General features: G+C 39.9%; 1 protein-coding gene across 1 annotated transcript in view; it reads right to left on the bottom strand.

Moving 5' to 3' along the window:
* Positions 1–18,460, bottom strand: part of SFI1 (SFI1 centrin binding protein) — a gene marked incomplete at its 5' end in the record, with an annotated part of 72,309 nt that overhangs the window by 41,959 nt on the left and 11,890 nt on the right. Inside the window, 4 exon segments of the mRNA XM_082416976.1 lie at positions 2,530–2,632; positions 3,672–3,789; positions 7,301–7,395; positions 11,391–11,501. Of these exon segments, the coding sequence (XP_082273102.1) occupies positions 2,530–2,632; positions 3,672–3,789; positions 7,301–7,395; positions 11,391–11,501 (427 nt within the window).

The raw sequence follows: 18,460 nt of genomic DNA, 5'->3' as shown, positions 1-18,460 counted from the left end.
TAATGTTTTTATTTTGAAGTACATAATTTAATTTTTTAAAATTTCACATATCTCATGACGTCTGCCCTGCCTAGTTCAGAGATGCTGTGAGGATTAAGAGAAATGACTTGAATTTAAGTTCTTGGTAAATCATATGGTATTTATCAGACAAGGATTTTATTTATAATCTGCACTATAAAATTTGCCTTAGAGTCTCATATAGTGTGGTCCGTATCAGTTATCTTGATTGCTCACGTTTTTCATTGGATTTGATTCTGAATGACTCTCGGCTGTCTTCTAAGTTAAATCCAACCTCAAACCACGAAAACCTGCTATCACTAAAAATATTCATTCAAATCTGTTGTTGCAAGCTTTGAAGGCAACAGTCAAAAAAGGAATTCTAAAAGTGTTCTGAGCAATAGCGGCACCAGTAGAATGAGTTTACAGGCTCTCAAAGTGACTATCTGAAAGGGACGAGCGCTCACATAGCTGGAGTCCATCAGCGACAGAAAACCAGCCTCATTATGTTCCTATGCTTCTGGCATTTTCACATTCATAGTTCCCTCTCCCTCCTGAGAGCACAAGTCTACTGAGGACAAGGCAGCATGATAGTTAAAGGAACGGCTCTGCACTTTTCAGGCTGCCTCGGTTCAAATACTGGCTCTGACCTTTGCTAGGTGCATGACCCTCATTCGAGTTATTTAACCTATACTAATACGGGATTTAAAAAATAATTTTGGGGCTTCCCTGGTGGCGCAGTGGCTAAGAGTCTGCCTGCCAATGCAGGGGACACGGGTTCGAGCCCTGGTCTGGGAAGAGCCCACATGCCGCGGAGCAACTAAGCCCGTGAGCCACAACTACTGAGCCTGCGTGTCTGGAGCCTGTGCTCCGCAACAGGAGATGCCGCGACGGTGAGAGGCCCGCGCACCGTGATGAAGAGTGGCCCCCACTCGCCGCAACTGGAGAAAGCCCTCGCACAGAAACGAAGACCCAACACAGCCAAAAATAAATATAAATAAATAAATTTATTTAAAAAAATAATAATAATTTTGAAAATTGAGATAACACATGTAAAGCACTTAGTCCAGCACCTAGGACAGTAAGACCACAATAAATACCATTACTGCTCCTGCTGTTCTTGTTACCTTTATTATCACTGGCAAGAACTAAGTCTATTTCCTAGCTACTGCTTCAGAAGACCTTATGAGTTCAGAGGTCGGCATATTCTTTTCTTTAAGGGTCAGATAATAATTTTTTTAGGCTTTGCAGGCCACATGGTCTCTGTTGCAACTACTCAACTTCACCGTTGTAGCCTGAAAGCAGCTTAGACAATACATAAATGAACAGGTGTAACTGCATGCCAATAAAACTTTATTTACAACAACAATCAGCTGGCCAAATCTGATCCGTGGGCAAGTTTGCTGACCCCAATCTATGCTGTTTGCATATGATCTCCATATATTGCATATTCTTGCATGGATGATACAAAATGTTGTCAGATTAAAAAGCTATTACTCCTACAGGGACTTCCCTGGTGGTGCAGTGGTTAAGAATCCGCCTGCCAATGCAGGGAACACAGGTTCGAGCCCTGGTCCGGGAAGATCCCACATGTCACAGAGCAACTAAGCCCATGTGCCACAGCTACCAAGCCTGAGCTCTAGAGCCCATGAGCCACAACTACTGAGCCCACGTGCCACAACTACTGAAGCCTGCATGCCTAGAGCCTGTGCTCTGCAACAAGAGAAGCCACCGCAATGAGAAGCCCGCTCACCGCAACGAAGAGTAGCCCCTGCTCGCCGCAACTAGAGAAAGCCCGTGCGCAAAAACGAAGACCCAATGCAGCCAAAAATAAATCAATAAATAAATGGAAAAAAGAAGTTATTACTCCTACAATATAGTAACACGCACTTCTTTTTCTCCTCCTCCCTGTTCTATTCTCTATGACTGACTTGGCAGCCCTATAAGTACCCAGGAGACACTAAAAAGTGACAGAAATTCAGAAAGCTTATAAAAGGCCATAAAAAAGCTTCACCACAGCATACGTTTGGTACAGATGTTAAGCCTTTATAACTGACCAAAAGCTAGTGGCTTTCCCAAAAGGAACTCTAAGAAATAAGCAAAATTATATGAAAAAGCCAGGTTTTCTTTTCAGTCTTAGTTTCTTTTCTGCCCTCGTTTTCTAATTTGCTGTAGGAAAAGAGTAACGAGGAAATAAAGAATATACTGCTGTTTCTTTAAACATATTTATAATTAATTCATAAATCCCGTTCTGGCTCCACAATTAACAGGAGCTCTCTAAAGATTACTAGCAATCACATCTAGCATATTCCTTCCAGCGGCCTCTGTCTGTTGAAGAGTCCAGCCTTCCAAGTTGCCTCCCACTCCCCCCTTCCATCACTTGAGCTGCAGGGAGGGCCCAGCAGAGAGGCAGCAGCATGATGGTCAGCTTTCTGCTTGGGAGTCCGACCCCACCTGCCCAAGCTCCCATTGTGGTTATAGTGCCTGACGACGTGGACAGAGGACACCAAAGCCCGAGTCTGCTGGACTCACCTGCAGCTGGAGGCTCCAGGCCCTGTGCTTCACAGCCGAGGCATGGAGGGCACGGCCCAGGCGGACCTGTCCCAGTTGCCGTCTCCACGTGCTCCACCACACCCTGTCAGAGAGCAAATCGAAGATGCGACCAGTCAGAGCAAGGCCAGCCAGAAAAGAGAAGGGCAGTGAGGGCTGGGCCTCAGACCCTGAGCTCAAGTCCCTCTCCCTAAAAACAGCCAAGAAACAGTTCTAGAGCTGCCAGTTAAGGGTTGGAAACAGATGGTTCCTAAGGCCAGATCCAGCCTTAGACACTACAGACATGCTCTGGAACTGAGCTTTGAAGACACTGCCATTTGGGACACCAGAGGACCACTGGGAACAATGCACAGTGGAATCAGTCCCATTATAAAGCAGCTCACTGCTACACACACCTGGCTTTCAGAGTGGACTAACTCACCCTCCAATGTGTGGACAATGCTGCTGAGATGCAGTGCAAGACGGCAGTTAAGAGCATGAGCTTCGGCATCAGAGAGATGGGTGGGTGAGCCCTAGTTCTGCTAATTACAACTTATATAGTAAGTCTCAGAAAGGTTGAGTAACTTGCTTGAGCTCATATATCTTAATCTGTGCAATAACAGTACTTATTTTATAGTTTATGGTAAGGATTAAATGAGACACTTTACATTAAAAAATTAACACACACAGAAACTTAACACAGGGTTTACTAGTAAGTACTCAATTAGTGTTACTTATGATTTGGTGAAAACCTGATCTTAATGTTGAACAAGTTATCAATAAATATTTATTAGGTATCAATTATGTTCAAAACATTGTTTTTTGTTTTTTGGGGTTTTTTAGAATATTTATTTATTTGGCTGATTGGGTCTTAGTTGCGGCGCGCGGGCTTCTGTCTAGTTGTGGCGCGCGGGCTCCAGAGCGTGTGGTCTTACTTGCCCCGCGGAATGCGGGATCTTAGTTCCCCAACCAGGGATCAAACCCACGTCCCCTGCATTGGAAGGCAGATTCTTAACCACTGGACTACCAGGGAAATCCCCAAAACATTGTTTTAAGGTGGGTTTTTATGCTGGTTTTCCAGTAGCATAAAGCAAAGCTGAGGTAAAATGAACACTGCTATCTGTAGGGCAATGGAGCACACTCACCACAAAATACTCCGCTGTCTAAACTCCAGGGCGGTGGTCTGCATCCGAAGTTTGGTCCTACGAAAAACCACGTAGATCAACCAGGACTTCCAGGCCTGTCGCATCTTTTGTTTTGCATCTAGATGCACCAAAGAGATTTTCAAAAAGGGGCTGGGGGAGATGGATCACTCTGGGTTAAGACAAAGGTTCAAAAGCTCTGACTCATCCTTCCTTTGAATATCTAAATTCCTCCAGTCTTCTAGTGCCCTCTGCTGGAAAACTTGTGAAGCTCTACAAAATTAATAAGGATGCAGGATGTGAAGAATGGTTATATAAGTGATAACATTTACAAAACTTTTAAAGGAAAATCAATGTACTGCACTGTTCAGAAATCTTTTATTTTAAAAGTCCTTTTTTTTTAGAGTTATATTCTGCAATATTTACACATGAAATAACACAGGAAGCAGAGAAGTGAATGTGGTTATGGATATAACAAGACTAGTGTGAGTCGGTAATTATTGGAAGCTGGATGATGGGTACACGGAAGTTCATTATTCTATCTTTCCATTTTGTAGATATTTTTAAATTTCCATAATATAAAGTTAAAGAAGAAGTCATGTCATAAAATTTGCTGTTTGAAACAATAATTGTAAAGTACAATAAGCAAGACAAAAGGAAAGGATACTATCTGTATCTGTTTGTATCTGTTTGAGAAACAGAATAAGAAGGACCAGTAATGCTCCTGGAGGAAAGAGAATTTACTAAATATGGGAGGCACAAAAGTCCATAGGTCTCCCTTTGTGGTAAATTCCATTTTCATTATGAAAGTCATCACTGACGAAATAAGTTTCTTTTCTTTTTAGAACACAAAGGAGAAAATAAAATTATGTAAAACATTTTCAGGACATTCTCCAAAATATGGTCAGGATGACTAGAGCTATACTTTATATTTCATAGTTGTTGACAAGTCAAGTCAAAATATGAAAAAGAATTTAACATGTAGCTTCTTTGGGCCCACCTCAGACCTCAGGAATCAGCACATCTCGGGCAATAAGGACTAGTTTGGTGCTGTAGCTTAGAGTTTAGGCTCCTGAGTAAGATAAGCTGGGCCTGAGTACTGACCTTGTCACTGAGCTAAGTAACCTCACACGAGTTCCTCATCTGCAAAATGGTGCTTCCCTTCAAGGTATGTTTGCAAAGAGTAAACGAGATTATCTATGAAAAGAAGAAAATAAATGCAAGGAGATAAAAGAAGAGGTACTTATAATACTCTGGGGAAACGGATGAGGCTTAATCTCAGGCATTGGCAAAGAAAAGATGAGTGCAAGGGACACCTCAGGGAGGCATGTTTTAAGAGAAGATAACTAAATGCTGTTACAACGAAGCCATTCGTAAGTAAGGTTTCTTGCTTAGCTAGGAAAAGTAGGAAGAGCAGGTCTAAACGGGGAGCAGTGGACAAGCTGTACTGGGGACTTGCTGAGTTTGAGGTGCCTGCAGGGCATTCATGTGAAATGGCTATGAGAAACAGCAGGCTGCATTATCATTTTGAAAGTTAGTGCCTTTTTTCCCTTAGGCTCCCCACATGGGTTTCTGGGTGCAACTCGAGGAATCAGACACTGACCAGAGCTAAACTGGCCACAAGATCACTAAGGGGCAACCTGGACAAAGAAGATCAGAAGTAAGCACTGCAACGTGACACATGGCAGCAAGACAGACAACAGTCCCAAGTGCTGCAAGAGAAACACAGCCGGAACACTGCACCAGCAGGGCAGGAACAGCCAGTTCACACAAATCATGCTTAAGTGAGTGGTAGGTGCCAAAACCATGCCATATAGAGAAAACCATAGGGATATGATCACACAGGAGTTCCTGCTCAGAGATCACACATCCTGGAAAACAGGAAAGGGAATCGAACAAGTCTTCCCTTTGACTTGGAGTTATTCTCTCTCAGAGACAATGTACTCATCCTTCACAAAAGCTTCTGAGCTTTTGTGATGGCAAAAGTAAATCTGGGCTCTCAGTAAACTAGGAAAAGTGGGGATCTTCCTCAACTTGATAAAGAATATCTACAGAAAGCCTGTATCATACTTAATGGTGAGAAACTCAAAAGCTTTTCCACTAATCCAGTATAAGGCAAGGATGACCCCTCTCACTCCTTTTCAACATCATATCAGAAGTTCTAGCTAATGCAACAAGACAAAAGCAATAAAAGGTATATATACTGGGAAGGAAGAAATAAAACTGTCTTTGTTTGCAAATGACATGACTGTCTATGTAAAGAAGCCAAAAAGAATTGACAAAAAACTCCTGGAACTAATAAGCAATTCATAGCAAGGCTGCAGGATGCAAGGTTAATATACAAAAGTCAACTGATTTCCTATATACCAGCAATGAACAAGTGGAATTTGAAATTAAAAATACACCACCATTTACAGTAGCACTCAAAAAATGAAATATTTAGGTATAAGTCTAACAAAACATATATAAAATCTGTGTGAGGAAACTACAAAACTGTGATGAAAGACATAAAAGAAGAACTAAATAAATGGGGAGAGAATCCATGTACAGGATAGGAAGACTCAATATGTCAAGATGTCAGTTCTTCTCAACCTGATTATAGAGTCAATGCAATCCCAACCAAAATCCTAGCAAGTTATCCTGTGGATATCACAAATTGATTATAACATTTATATGGAGGCAAAAGACCTGGAATACCCAACACAATATTAAAGAAGGCTGGAGGACTGACACTACCTGAGTTGAAGAATTACTATAAAGCTACAGTAACCAAAACAGTGTGATATTGACAAAAGAAGTGACAAATAGATCAGTGGAACACAGCAGAGAGCCTGGCAACAGACCCACATAAACATAGTCAACTTATCTTTGACAAAGGAGCAAAGGCAATACAATGGAGCAAAGATAGTCTTTTTAACAAATGGTATAGGAACAACTCGATATCCAAATGCAAAAAAGGATCTAGACACAGACCTTACACCCTTCATAAAAATTAACTCAAAATGGATCACAGACCTAAATGTAAAACACAAAACTATAAAACTTCTAGATGATAACGTAAGAGAAAACCTAGATGACCCTGGGTATAGTGATGACTTTTTAGATACAACACCAACGGCACCATCCATGAAAGAAAAAATTGATAAGCTGGACTTCATTAAAATTAAAAACTTCTGCTCTGCAAAAGACAATGTCAAGAGAATGAGAAGACAAGCCACAGAGTGGAAGAAAATATTTGCAAAAGACACATCTGACAAAGGATTATTATCCAAAATATACAAAGAACTCTTAAAACTCAACAAGAAAACAAACGATCCAATTAAAAATGGGCAAAAGAACTTAATAGACAGCTCACCAAAGAAAATACACCCTAATGTAAACTATGGACTTTGAGTGATTATGATGTGTCAGTGTAAGTTCACCAGCTGTAACAAATGTACCACACTGATGGGGGATGCTGATAATGGGAGAGGCTATGTATGTGTTGGGGAGGGGGTGTATGGGCAATTGCTACCTTCCCCTCAACTTGGCTGTGAACCTAAAACTGCTCTTAAAAAATAAAATCTTAATAAAGGAAAAAAAAGACAAATAAACAGAGGCATTTTCTTTAGACGTGTACTTCCTTTTCTCACCATGATCCTCGGCTCTCAGGTACCTGTTCCTCATCTCCCGCTGCTGATGCATGTAGGTCTTCCAGGTCTGGAACATCAGGTTGTACAAGTAATATCTGAGGAGCCAAAAAACCAAATGGTGTTTCTTTAGAACAAAACAACTCCGAATCCGACATACCCAGTCCGTTCTGTACTTAGGAGAAATTAACAGGAACACTTCTGACACATAAAAGCCAATCTATATCCTAAGCTAAAATTGGAGTGTCGTTCTCCACACCTTATATTATTACCAAGGAAGAAAGGTGTGAATTATCCTAGAATAACTTCACCTTCAGCACCCACAAAGCTGTGGCATTTGGAATGACAGTCATATCTTAATCATCCACACCATGTAAAACATAACCTCTCCTTTGCACTAAAACACAGTCAATGTTCTCCTTTGTCTTTTCTGTCTCAATACATACATTATTGCACATTAAGACTGTCAGTCCCAGGGCTTCCCTGGTGGCGCAGTGGTTAAGAATCCACCTGCCAATGCAGGGGACACGGGTTCGAGCCCTGGTCCGGGAAGATCCCACATGCCGCAGAGCAACTAAGCCCGTGCGCCACAACTACTGAGCCTGTGCTCTAGAGCCCGCGAGCCACAATTACTGAAGCCCACGCTCCGCAACAAGAGAAGCCACCGCAATGAGAAGCCTGTGCACCGCAAGGAAGAGTAGCCCCTCCTCGCTGCAACTAGAGAAAGCCGCGCACAGCAAAGAACCAAAAAGCACCACCCCCCCCCAAAAAAAGACTGTCAGTCCCTCCATATCTTCACTATCCCATTTCCTAAAACTTGATTTCATACTCTGCCAGCTTCATAGAACGATTCAACGATGTCTATATTTATGGATATCTGAAATATCCATAAATCAGAAACCCTGCCCTGAAGAGCTTAAAGACATGATTATAATGAGTGAATACCATTTGAAAAAGACACAATGTATAAGACATACTAAGTTTTTACTTTAAAAAAGGTATAAAAATATGTATGTGATGTAATTCCCAATTTTTACTTTTTCTTCCACTTATCCTTGGGAATACAAATGTCAAAGATTAAGAGTTTCTTCTCTCTATTGCTAAAAAAATAAATAAATAAAATTTTAAAGTTTTTTCTATTTCTATTTTCTTAATGTTCTATATTGGGCATATATTTTCTCCCAATCAATACAAATTAAAACAACTTTATTATTTTAAAACACAGAATTAGAAATTATATAGAAGTGAGAGTCAGTGAGAAAAACCTATTCAAATCATTAGCATGATCATTACATAATGATTACTTGAATTAGAGGGGTATCTCTGTGTATATGTGCTCACATGCACACAGTATTGTGTGCTTGGTCTTAATTTAGGACTTTGATCTTGCTTACTCTAAAAAGAATTTGAAGAAATACAGAAAATAATCCAAAACTCTTCTCGTTGCAAGGATGGTCCAACCTCCACAAACTCAATCAGTGTGATACCTCACATAATAGAATGAAAGAAAAGAATCCTATGATCATCAGTATCTCAATATAATAAAGGCCACATATGATGAGCCCACAGGTAACATCATACTCAATGGAGAAAGGCTGAAAGCTTTTCCTCTAAGATCAGGAACAGGACAAGGGTGCTCACTCTCACCACTCCTACTTAACATAGTACTGGGAGTCCTAGCCAGAGCAATTGGGAAACAAAAAAAAAAGAAAGAAAAGGCATTGGAATTGGAAAGGAAGAAGTAAAACTGTCTCTATTTGCAGACGCCATGATTTTACATACAGAAACTCTTAGAGACTCAACCAAAAAATTGTTAGATCTAATCAATGAACTCAGTAAAATCATAGGATATAAAATTAACGTAAAAAACTAAGTAGCAATTCTATACAATAACAACAAATTATCCGAAAAAGAAATAAATCAATCTCATTTACAATAGCATCAAAAATAACAAAAAGCTTAGGAATAAATTTAACCAAGGAGGTGAAAGGTCTCTACTCTGAAAACTACAAGACATTGATGAAAGAAATCAAAGAAGACAAATAAATGGAAAGGTATTCCATGTCCATGAATTGGAAAAATATTGTTAAAATGTTAGTACTACCAAAAGCCATCTATAGATTCAATGCAATCCCTATCAAGATTCCAATGGCATGTTTACAAAAGTAGAAAAAACAATCCTAAAATTTATGTGGAACCACAAAAGACCCGAAATAGTCAAAGCAATCCAGAGAAAGAACAAAGCAGGAGGCATCACACTTCCTGTTTTCAAGCTATAGTATATTATGGCACTGGCATAAAAACAAACAGACTAATGGAATAGAGTTGAGAGCCCCAAAATTAACCCAAGTATATACCGTCATCTAATATTTGACAAGGGAGCCAAGAATATTCAATGGAAAAAAGACAGTCTCTTCAATAAATGGTGCTGGGAAAACTGGATATTCACATGTAAAAGAATGAAACTAGATTCATATCTAACACCACTCATTAACCAGAAATGGATTAAAGACTTAAATGCAAGACCTGAAACCATGAAATTCCTAGAAGAAAATATAGGAAAAAAGCTCCTTCACATAAGTCTTAGCAATGATTTTTTGGATATGACACCTAAAGCACAAGCAACAAAATAAAAAATAAACAAGTGGGACTACAGCAAACCAAAAGGCTTATGCACAGCAAAATACACAGCCAACAAAGTGAAAAAGACAACCTACAAAATGGGAAAAAAATATTTGCAACCCATATAGCTGATAAGGGATTAATATCCAAAATATATGAAGAACTCATATAACTCAATAGCAAAAAAAAGAATAATCCAATTTAAAAGTGGGCAAAGGACCTAAACAGACATTTTTCCAAAGGAGATATACAAATGGTCAACAAGTACATGAAAAAATGCTCAGCACTACTAGTCATTAGGAAAATATAAATCAAAATCACGAGATCAAAATCACCACACACCTGTTAAAATGGCCATCATCAAAAAGACAAGATAGAATTATAATGTGCACCTAAATTTATATAATGTTATAAACCAATTTTACCTCAATTAAAAAAAGGAAAAGTAGGAAATTAGGTCTCCAAAAAATAAGACATAAAAAAGAAAAAAAAAAGACGAGATAACACACACTGGTGAGGATATGGAGAAAAGGGAACCTTGTGGACTGTTGGTAGGATTGTAAATTGGTATAGCCACCAAGGAAAACAGTATGCAGGATCTTTAAAAAATTAAAAATAGAACTACCAGACAATCCAGCAATCCCACTTCTGGGAATATATCCAAAGGAAATAAAAACACTAACTTGAAAAGATATCTGCACCACCGTGTTCACAGCAGCATTATTTACAATAGCCACGACAGGGAAACAACCTAAGTGTCCAAAGGTGGATGAATGGGTAAAGTTGTGGTATCTATATACAATGGAATTTACTCAGCCATTAAAAAATGAGGAAACCCCGTAAAAATATATACATTAAAAAAAAGAGGAAACCCTGCCATTTGCGACAACATGGATGGACCTTGAGGGCATTAGGGTAAGTGAAATATGTCAGACAGAGAAAGACAAATACTATATGATCTCACTTATATGTGGAATCTTAAAAAAAAAAAACAAACTCAGAAAAAGATCAGATTTGTGGTTACCAGAGGCCGGGTGGGTTGGGGGCGGCAGTCAAAAGATACAAACTTCCAGTTATGAGACAAAGAAGTTCTAGGGATGTAATGTACAACATGATGACTATAGTTACTACTGCTGTATGATATATATGGAAGTTGTTAAGACAGTAAGTAAATCCTAGAAGTTCTCATTACAAGGAGAAAATTTTTTTCTTTTTTTTTTCCCTTTTCTTTTTATTGTATCTATATGAGATGATAAACATTAACTAAACTTATTGTGGTAATCATTTCATAATATGTAAGTCAAACCTTTATTCTGTACACCTAAAACTCATACAATAATTAATGTATGTCAGTTATATCTCAATAAAACCAGAAAAAAAACTTCTATCCTTTTGACCAGAAACATGCCAACAAGTAATTATCTGATAACGTGTATCAGTAAAATTAAAGTAACGTAACATGAAATCCTACCTATAGTGACAGTCAGCTCGAACGCGGAGTTTCCACTCTCGATGGGAAACCCACCACTCTTCTTTCCATTCTTCAAAGACCTTCTGCAGAATTCTTTGCTCATAGTAAAACCTAGGGCAATGAAAAAAAAATCAGAGACACATAACTGACAATGTTGGAGCTGGTATCTACTCCCAAATCACCGTTTCATATGGCCATTGCTTTCTCATAGAAAAGTGTGGTTCATTATTTGATAACACCAAAATAGATTAAAAATAGACATATTTAACTTTTTCAGATCAAAACGTTAGAACTACTTAAACTAGAAATGAGGCTAAAAAATTTTATACTCTAGATCTTACCAATTAAAGAGGTGAAAGTAAAAAAATCTGACTTTTCAAATACCATAAGTGAGTTGAGAATTAACATTCTCAATTTTTTTCATTCACCAGACTAAAAAATATATTTGATTAGTAAAAGATAGCAGCTACACTTCTCATTTACATACCCAGGAGATTAAAAGTTATAAAATAAGCAAATGCCTAATGGTATTCCTAGGACTTAACAGAATATATTAGTTTAACTGAAATCAGACTAGGGGAGTTATAACAAGAGCAAAAGAGAAGAGAAAATAAGAAGGGAAAAAGCTACTAAGAAAGAAAGCAGCAGGGCAGTGAGATTGTGCTGATGCTAATAGGCATGGTCAAGAAGACTGGTAGGGCTTCCCTGGTGGCGCAGTGGTTGAGAATCTGCCTGCCAATGCAGGGGACACGGGTTCGAGCCCTGGTCTGGGAAGATCCCACATGCCGCGGAGCAACTAAGCCCGTGAGCCACAATTGCTGAGCCTGCGCGTCTGGACCCTGTGCTCTGCAATGGAAGGGGCCACGATAGTGAGAGGCCCGCGCACCGCGATGAAGAGTGGCCCCCACTTGCCGCAACTGGAGAAAGCCCTCGCACAGAAATGAAGACCCAACACAAACATAAATAAAAATAAAATAAAATAAAAAAAAAAAAAAAAAAAAAAAGAAGACTGGTAACTCAGGAACTCTGGCCTGTCAGTCACTCCAAATTTCTTTTCATGGTTCTGTAGGTTACTAACATGTCCTTCATCCTCACCCACTCACAGGTTTTAAAAAACTGACTGGCAAAACTATACATAGAGAAATTCACCTCCCAATGTTTATTGCAGCATTATTTACAACAGCCAAGACATGGGACTTCCGGGTGGTCCAGTGGGTAGGGCTCCATGCTCCCAACGTGGGGGCCTGGGTTTGATCCCTGGTTGGGGAATTAGATTCCACATGCTGCAACTAAAAGCCTGCATGCCCCAACTAAGAAGCCTGCATGCCACAACAAAGATCCAGCATGCCGCAACTAAGACCCTTTGCAGCCTAAATAAATAAATAAATATTTTAAAAAACAAAAAAAAACAATAGCCAAGACATGGAAGCAACCTAAATGTCCATCGACAGATGAATGGATTAAGAAGATGTGGTACATAAATATACAATGGAATATAACTCAGCCATAAAAAAGAATGAAAAAATGCCATTTGTAGCAACATGGATGGACCTGGAGATTACCATACCAAGTGAAGTAAGTCAGACAAAGAAACACAAATAGCATATGATATCACTTATATGCAGAATCTAAAAAAAAAAAAAAAAAAGATACAAATGAACTTATCTACAAACAGAAACAGACTCACAGACTTAGAGAATGAACTTATGGTTACCAGGGGGGAAGGCTGGGGGAGAAGAACAGACTGGGAATTTGGGATTGACTGCTATATTTAAAATAGATAACCAGGGCTTCCCTGGTGGCACAGTGGTTAAGAATCCGCCTGCCAATGGAGGGGCATGGGTTCAAGCCCTGGTCCAGGAAGATCCCACATGTCGCGGAGCAACTTAGCCCATGTGCCACAACTACTGAAGCCCACACACCTAGAGCCCGTGCTCCACAAGAGAAGCCACTTCAATGAGAAGCCCGCGCACTGAAACAAAGAGTAGCCCCCGCTCACCGCAACTAGAGAAAGCCCGCACACAGCAACGAAGACCCAACACAGCCAAAAATAAATAAAATAAAATAAATAAATAAAGATAAGAATTTAAATTAATTAATTTAATTAAATAGATAACCAGCAAGGACCTACTGTATAGCACAGGGAACTCTGCTCAATATTCTGTAATAACCTAAACAGGAAAAGAATTTGAAAAAGAATGGAAAAAAATAAAAATAAAAGAAATTCACCTCACTGTTGTTCATAGTAATAAATAAAAAGAGAAAATCACCATAAGTACCCATCAAAAGGGGACAGCTTAAATTCAATCAACGTTACTCAGTAATTTTTTAATGAATAGAGTAGAGCAAAAGATACTGAAATGGAAGATGCTCCAGAAAAATTGCTGGATGAAAAAATAAAGCTACCTTGTGGTAGGTATGATATGTTTTTTAACCTTTTTAAAATTTATTTTTTTATTTATTATTTTTTATTACTATTTTTTGGGGCCATGCTGCAGCACGTGGGGTTTTAGTTCCCTGACCAGGGATTGAACCCCCACCCCCTACAGGGGAAGCATGAAGTCTTAACCACTGGATCACCAGTGAAATCCCCTAAACTCTCTTTTTTTAAAATTTATTTTATTTATTTATTTTTGGCTGCTTTGGTTGTTTGTTGCTACGCGCGGGGTTTCTCTAGTTGCAGCGAGCGGGGGCACACTCTGTTGCAGTGTGTGGGCTTCTCATTGCAGTGACTTCTCTTGTTTCAGAGCTCAGGCTCTAGGCACGTGGGCTTCAGTAGTTGGGGCACACGGGCTCAGTAGTTGTGCCTTGTGGGCTCTAGAGAGCAGGCTCAGTAGTTATGGCGCATGGGCTTAGTTGCTCCACGGCATGTGGGATCTTCCCGGACCAGGGCTCGAACCCGTGTCCCCTGCACTGGCAGGAGGATTCTTAACCACTGTGCCACCAGGGAAGCCCCTAAACTCTTTTTTAAAGCTAATTTTTTTTTTGTATTTCCAGGACTCATATGTTGGAATTAATATAATATACACAAAATATATATGTATAAAATGTATGCACACACCAACATATTTGTATGTATACATAAAAACATATCTATCTATATGCATACATGTATGTGTACATATATAAGTTATTATATTATACAAATTAAAAGCCTGAAAAGATCTCCAAAATACTAAACTGTTACCAGTGGTTCTGTCTCAGGGAGGGATTGTTATTACCAGGAGACTAGTATTTCCTGTATTACACATTTCTTTAGTTTGAAAAAATTTTTGAGCAACAGCTTTGTTCATAATTTTTAAAATTTTTAGTGGAAAAGAACCACACCCATTTGCACATTTACTTCCTTCTACCATCTACTATCTATCCATCTACTTCCTTCCTTTCCCAAAACCTCACTAAAATAACAGCAAATACTTTCAAAAGGTGTAAGCCCACAAAGAAAGAGAACAGGAGCAACAATGTTAGGCAAGAGATGCCAACAAATTTTAGACGACAGAAAGCAGGCAGGCTAGTGGCAACTGAATCAACAGGTGAAAGAAGGCAGAGAACTAAGTGTCGGTGGGAGGAGAGTCAAGAGGCAAGTGGCTGATGGCATGAACCCCAGAGAGGCATGGGAACAAGAAGCCATCAGGAAAGGGGGAGCCCTGGGTGGAAATGAAAACACAGGATTGTTTGGAAGCCTGTGCGTAAGAAGCAGTTAGGCCCTTGGATCCCATTATTCACCCAGGCAGAGACTCAGGATTATCTCTGGAGAGGCTGAACCTGAGGGGCACTGGACTCTCCAACACCAGGCAGAGCTCGGGAGACAGTCCTAAACCGAGAGTCTACATACGGAACAGTGAGACCCACATTCCCTCTCCTCTGCTTGCCGCCAAGCTTATAACCACCACCCCCCACCTCCGCCCCACTCTACCCCAGAAGGAGTTTGGAGGACTCCTCTCCTCTGGGGAAAATTGATCAACCTAAGGGAAAAGGCCTTCAGATACTGACAGATGGAGTTCCCCCAATGAAACTATCTGGTCTCTGCCTCAAAAGCCTAAAGGGAAACCCTCAGCTTACAAGTCCCTATGCATACATTGAATGGGTATATAAGCTTCTAATATTAACTTTTAAATGTGAGCAGACAATAAAAGGATCTCTTGACATTTGAGGAAAGACTACAACATGAGACAGTGAACAAAAGCACACAGAAGAAAGGAGCTTAGAAGAAACAGAGCAGACAAAAACCTTAAAATAAATCATTACATTAACCTCAAAAAAATTATGAGCCTCCAGGATGTTATTCTTTTAAAAAAAGGAATATTCAGAGGACAAAAAAGAGCTCTTGGAAATTAAAACTATGATGGCAGAAATGAAAAAGAAAAGATCCATAGATAGGTAAAACAAAAAGGTGACTGGCCTATAGGCCACAGTAAGGACTCTGGCTTTTACTGTAAGCAGGATGGGAAGCTGCCCGAGGTCTGAGCCGAAGAGTGACGTGACTGGATTACTCAAGACTGCCTGTGTGAAGAGTGACTAAGGACAAGGCTGGGAGCAGGAGACCAGTGAGGAGGCTCCTGGAGTCATTCAGGGGAGACATGATGGCCTGGACCAGGGTGGTAGCAACTGGAGGTACTGAAGAGAGCTTGGAGTCTGAATCTATTTTGAAGGTTGAATCAACGTAATTTTGGCATCTGGCATTTGGCATTGCAATCGGGGAGTGAGGGAATAAGATACCAAGGATGACTCCTAGGTTTCTGACCCGAGTCCCTGGAAGGATGGGAGCTTCCTTTACTGGAGAGAGGAACACTCAGCAGGGAGGTCTGTGGGCAAGGTCTAGACTTTGGTTACGAACATACTGAGTTGTGACGTCTATTGGGCACAGAGTGGAGTGTCACGTGTGTAGCAGTCCAGGAAGAGGTCTGGGCTGGGTGTGTACCTTTGGGAATCATGGGATGAGGTTGCCACGGTTGGGAGGTAGACAGAGAGGCAGTGTAAGGACTGGGGGTGGGATACTTAGATGAGGAGGAAACAACAAAAGAGAGTTAGAGGGAACAAAGAGGTGGAAGGGAAACAGAGAGGATAGTAACCTTGACACTGGGAGAAGAAAGGGCTCCTTGAAGAAGGGAATGATGGGTTGTCTAATGCTTCTTGGTAAGTCAAGTGAGAGGAAATTTAAGAATTCACCATTGATTTTAGCAAATGTAGTGACCTTACAAAAGCAAAAACAATTTTGGTGGCATGATGGAATCAAAAGCCTCGTAGGATGGACTTGAGACTACAAAAAGAGGTGCTGGAGAGGTTGGGGATGGCAGGAAATGTAGAGGGAAGCAAAGAGATGGAGAGCTAGCTGCAGGAGGAAGTAGCATCAAAGGGATTTTTTTTTTTTCAGAATAGGAAAATAATAGCATTATATGCTGGTACAAATGATCCAGTAAAGAGGGAAAAATTGACACAGAAGAGACAGAAAAAAAACTGCTAGTGTGATGGCCTGGAGTAGGCACAAGGGGAATGCAACACAAAAGGATTTTGCCACAGATGAATACATGGCCAGTTCATTTGTCTAACAGTTGGGAAAGCAGGTCATACGGCGCTAGATGTTGGCGGTCAGTAGACTGAGTGATGGTCTCTTCTGTTACTTCTATTTTCTCAAGAAAATAGGAAGCAAAGCCTTAACTAAGAATGACGAAAAATACTGATAAATTAAATACTATAAATGGACGTGACTGTTTTATCTACTTCCCAAATTAGCCAAGTAATTTTGTTCAGATCTTCTCTTCAGAAAAAGAGGTGACTACTTCCTATTTAAGACTGCCTTACATATGGACACATACTGTATGTATTATTTTTGCCCTACTAATTCAGTGGTCATTTTGGTTCCATTTATTAATGATAAAACAACTCCAGTTTATAGAAGTTAAAACATTCTCCAAGCACATAAAGGTATTATTCTGAAGTTTCTGGTATGATATCATTCCCCTCTAACATTCCTAAAAGTGAGAAATAAATAATTCAATATGGAAAAAGACCAAAAAACAAAAAAAAAGCGCAAAGATCAATATGCCCAACTTTACCCAAAGTAACAAATAACCCACTTGATTTAAAAAGAGATTACAAGTTGAAACTGACCACCCCATCACAAATTTCAAAGTCAATGAAAACATAGTATCAGAATTATAATTCTGGTAGATGCTTAGAGAAAAAATATTCTGTCTCATTTTACAATTTGAGAAACTGAGGCCTAGAGCCGTAACTTAACCCCAGATCAAACCATTATCTAGGGTCTAGGTAAGAACCAAAATTCAGGTCTCCTAAAATCCAGTCCAGTATTCTTTCCTGCCACCATTCAAGAGCAAAGAAAGGAAAAAGAGTACAATGTGAATGCTCTAACACAGTGAGGCAGACATCAGTTGCAGATACCCGACACCCACCGCCAAGCCTCTGCTTCCTCACCAGCATCCACTAGGAAGGCTGGAAAGGTTTCTCTCCCAGCCTCTTCAGAAGCTAAAGATGGCCAGTGACATAGCTCTGGCCAATGAGGCAGAAGCAGCTGAGGGTTTCTAGGAAAGTTTTGCCTTCCTGATAGAGACAGGTCCAGCTGACACCACCCTTCCTCCCCCTTCCTGTGTAAAGCTAGAACAGTCATCTTGCAACTATACAGTGTCATCTCTAAGGACAAAGGGCCAGTACACTAAGGATGGTAAACTGGAAAGGATCTAAAAGCCTGAGTCTCTGATGACATCACTAAACACCTGAACCAATACCAACCTCCAAACTGTGAGAAAAAGCAAATCCCGATTTGTTTGAGCCATCGTCAGACTTTCTCTTACTTTGAGTCAAATGCATTTCTAACATAATCAGTGTTTCCCGAGTACTTGGAATATAAATAGGTATTATTTGAAAAGAGGTTTCCAGTTAAATATGAGTCAAATATGAGTTTAACAAAATCAAGCAGGAAAAGCATTTGGGGAAGAGAGTGAAGGCAGCAACATAGCTTTTCAGTCTCTGAATCCTTACAAAACACACAGAGCAACCATGTAGTAAAACCAAAAACTCACATATCTATTACAACAAAACTAGGTGACAAG

The sequence above is a fragment of the Balaenoptera physalus genome, assembly GCF_965194825.1.
Source record: "Balaenoptera physalus genome assembly, chromosome: 12".
NCBI lineage: Eukaryota > Metazoa > Chordata > Mammalia > Artiodactyla > Balaenopteridae > Balaenoptera > Balaenoptera physalus.
Note: the sequence above shows the minus strand (reverse complement) of the source record. Positions and strands in the feature narration are given on the sequence as shown.